Source organism: Rhagoletis pomonella, unplaced genomic scaffold (genome assembly GCF_013731165.1).
Source record: "Rhagoletis pomonella isolate Grant_MI unplaced genomic scaffold, Rhpom_1.0 Rhpom_scaffold_14012, whole genome shotgun sequence".
NCBI lineage: Eukaryota > Metazoa > Arthropoda > Insecta > Diptera > Tephritidae > Rhagoletis > Rhagoletis pomonella.
In genome coordinates this window covers 1,908-4,060 of record NW_023472542.1, presented here as the reverse complement: position 1 = coordinate 4,060, position 2,153 = coordinate 1,908, and the positions used below count along the sequence as shown (strand labels likewise).

The 2,153-nt window shown below is 35.6% G+C and overlaps 1 protein-coding gene across 1 annotated transcript; it reads right to left on the bottom strand.

Annotated features, from left to right (window-relative positions):
- Nucleotides 1–113: 113 nt before the first annotated feature.
- Nucleotides 114–1,136, bottom strand: LOC118757062 (the record flags this gene model as incomplete). Its single annotated transcript, XM_036491793.1, has 1 exon — nt 114–1,136. A coding segment is annotated over exon 1 (1,023 nt), but the record flags the coding sequence as incomplete, so codon positions are not given.
- Between the last annotated feature and the right edge of the window lie 1,017 nt (nt 1,137–2,153).

Below are 2,153 nucleotides of genomic sequence, written 5' to 3'. Positions count from 1 at the left end.
TATTGTAATTTATAAATTGGATGCACATCGTTTTTGCCCAGAGGTTTGTTTTCAGGCTCGAGCTCAACTTTAAACATAGGTTGAGGGATTTTGTTCCTATTAAAAATATTCACAGCAGCTTTTGGATTGAAACCTTGTTCTTTAAGTGCTTCCAAAACTTCCACAGCTTCAACGCTTGGTTCGATACCTTTAATTACAATTTGTAGACCTTTTGCACTTTTAAGTTGGTATGTATAAAATTTTGTGTTTATGTCATTCAGGTATTTGGACACTGTTCGAAAATCCTGTTCGGAATAAATTTGTACTTTAGTTTCGCGAATATTTCCCTTAGATAGTGGGATAATATGAAACTTATTACTACCGATTAGCTGTGTGAATTTTTTTACAAGAGCGCTTGGATTCTCTTCTCTTATAAAAATGGGCGGAGGTTTGGCATTAGTAGCTTTTGCAGCACCTTCCGAAATTTGGCTATTCACATCATCGGCATTGTCACTTAGCAGTGCAAATCTATTCGTACTGACTTGCTGAGTTGAGGTAAGGCGGTTTATTTTTGTCTTACTGCCCGTTGAATTTTGCGGACTAAGTTTTCTTTTTATTGTAACATAGCGGTCCATTCCAGTCTGTATGGCCGCATTTTTAGTTGTTTCGTTTTTCAACCTTTCTTGCGCTTTACCTTTGTTGCCAGTGCTTGCACTCAAGTTAATTTGTGCTTGTGCAGCAAGAATAGGCCGGGCTGTTGACACCGCTGTGCAGTCGGCAGGTACCGGTGTGTTTGTTGTTGTTGTTGGCGCGATAGAGGTGGTGAAACATGTCACTGTACTAGTTGTTGTTGCCGCTATATTTGGGGATATGTTATCGCTTACCGAATTTGATGTAAGCGTTGGGCGTGAAATGTGATACGGCACAGGTGAAGCGCACTCTTCACTCCAAGGCATCGGAGTCGTCAATGGTAAGTTTGGAGGACAAGTCCGCTGACCTGAATCTTGAGGGGGTTCGAGGGTGGTCGATGGATTGGGCTTTGCGCTTTCGCTGTCACTCTGGGACCGAATAGAGAAATATGCGTTGTTGCGTTGAACTGAAAGCCGGCGCTCATTTTGCTCGCGTTGCTTCTGGGCTCGGATTTCAGCTTGACTCATCGCTTTCTGTTTTCATTTGGTTTGTTTGTTTATTTTACTTTTTTTTTTTTTTGTTTTTTGTTTTATTAAATAGCACAATATTTAATGACTACGGAGCGAACTTAAAAACACGTCCGCACTCTTCGACTGTTCAATTAATTTTCTTGCTAAAAAATCTTTTGTTACACTACTTTATTTTATTCCTTTGATTGTATGTAATGGTCATATCTTATCACCAATAGATCAATATTTATAGGAAATTGAACGCTATACAAAAATGGTCTCATATACTCTTTTCATTACGTTAACCATTTAACAGATATTCAAGGTCAAAGATTGAAGTATTTTAAGGAAAATAACTTTTTGTTTTGAATTTTGTAACTTACTCAAAAATAATTATTGTCAAATGAGTTTCAATTATTTCTATAGGAAATTGAACGCTCAACAAAAAAGGTTTGTTGTGGTTAATCGATTATTCTAACCAATTAGAAGAAATTTCTTAGTAGAATTCCAATGCCTACTGATTTTAATAGTTTTTTAATAAATATTTCCAATTTATCGATTTAATTTATGAATTTTGAGAATAAATATTACGTTGGATATTTAAGAATATTACTTTGAATATTTAACAATACTAGTGTTTAAGTGAGTTGAGTTGAGCTGAAATAACACTAGTTGGAATGGGTTAAGTGGAGGGGAGTTTAGCTTAGTACTTAGCATAACATAACATACCATAACATAAGATTAAATAACATAACATATGTAGCATAACACACCACAATATAACATCGCACATATTTCAGTTGTATTTCCTTTTTATCCCTATCACTTTCTTCCTCACTATCTTTGTCTCTATCGCTTTTAATGTTTATGTTTATCTTCACCTTCATGTTCATGTTCAAGTTCATGTTCCGGTTCATGTTCATGTTCATCTTCATCTTCATCTTCATCTTCATCTTCATCTTCATCTTCATCTTCATCTTCATCTTCATCTTCATCTTCATCTTCATCTTCATCTTCATCTTCATCTTCATCTTC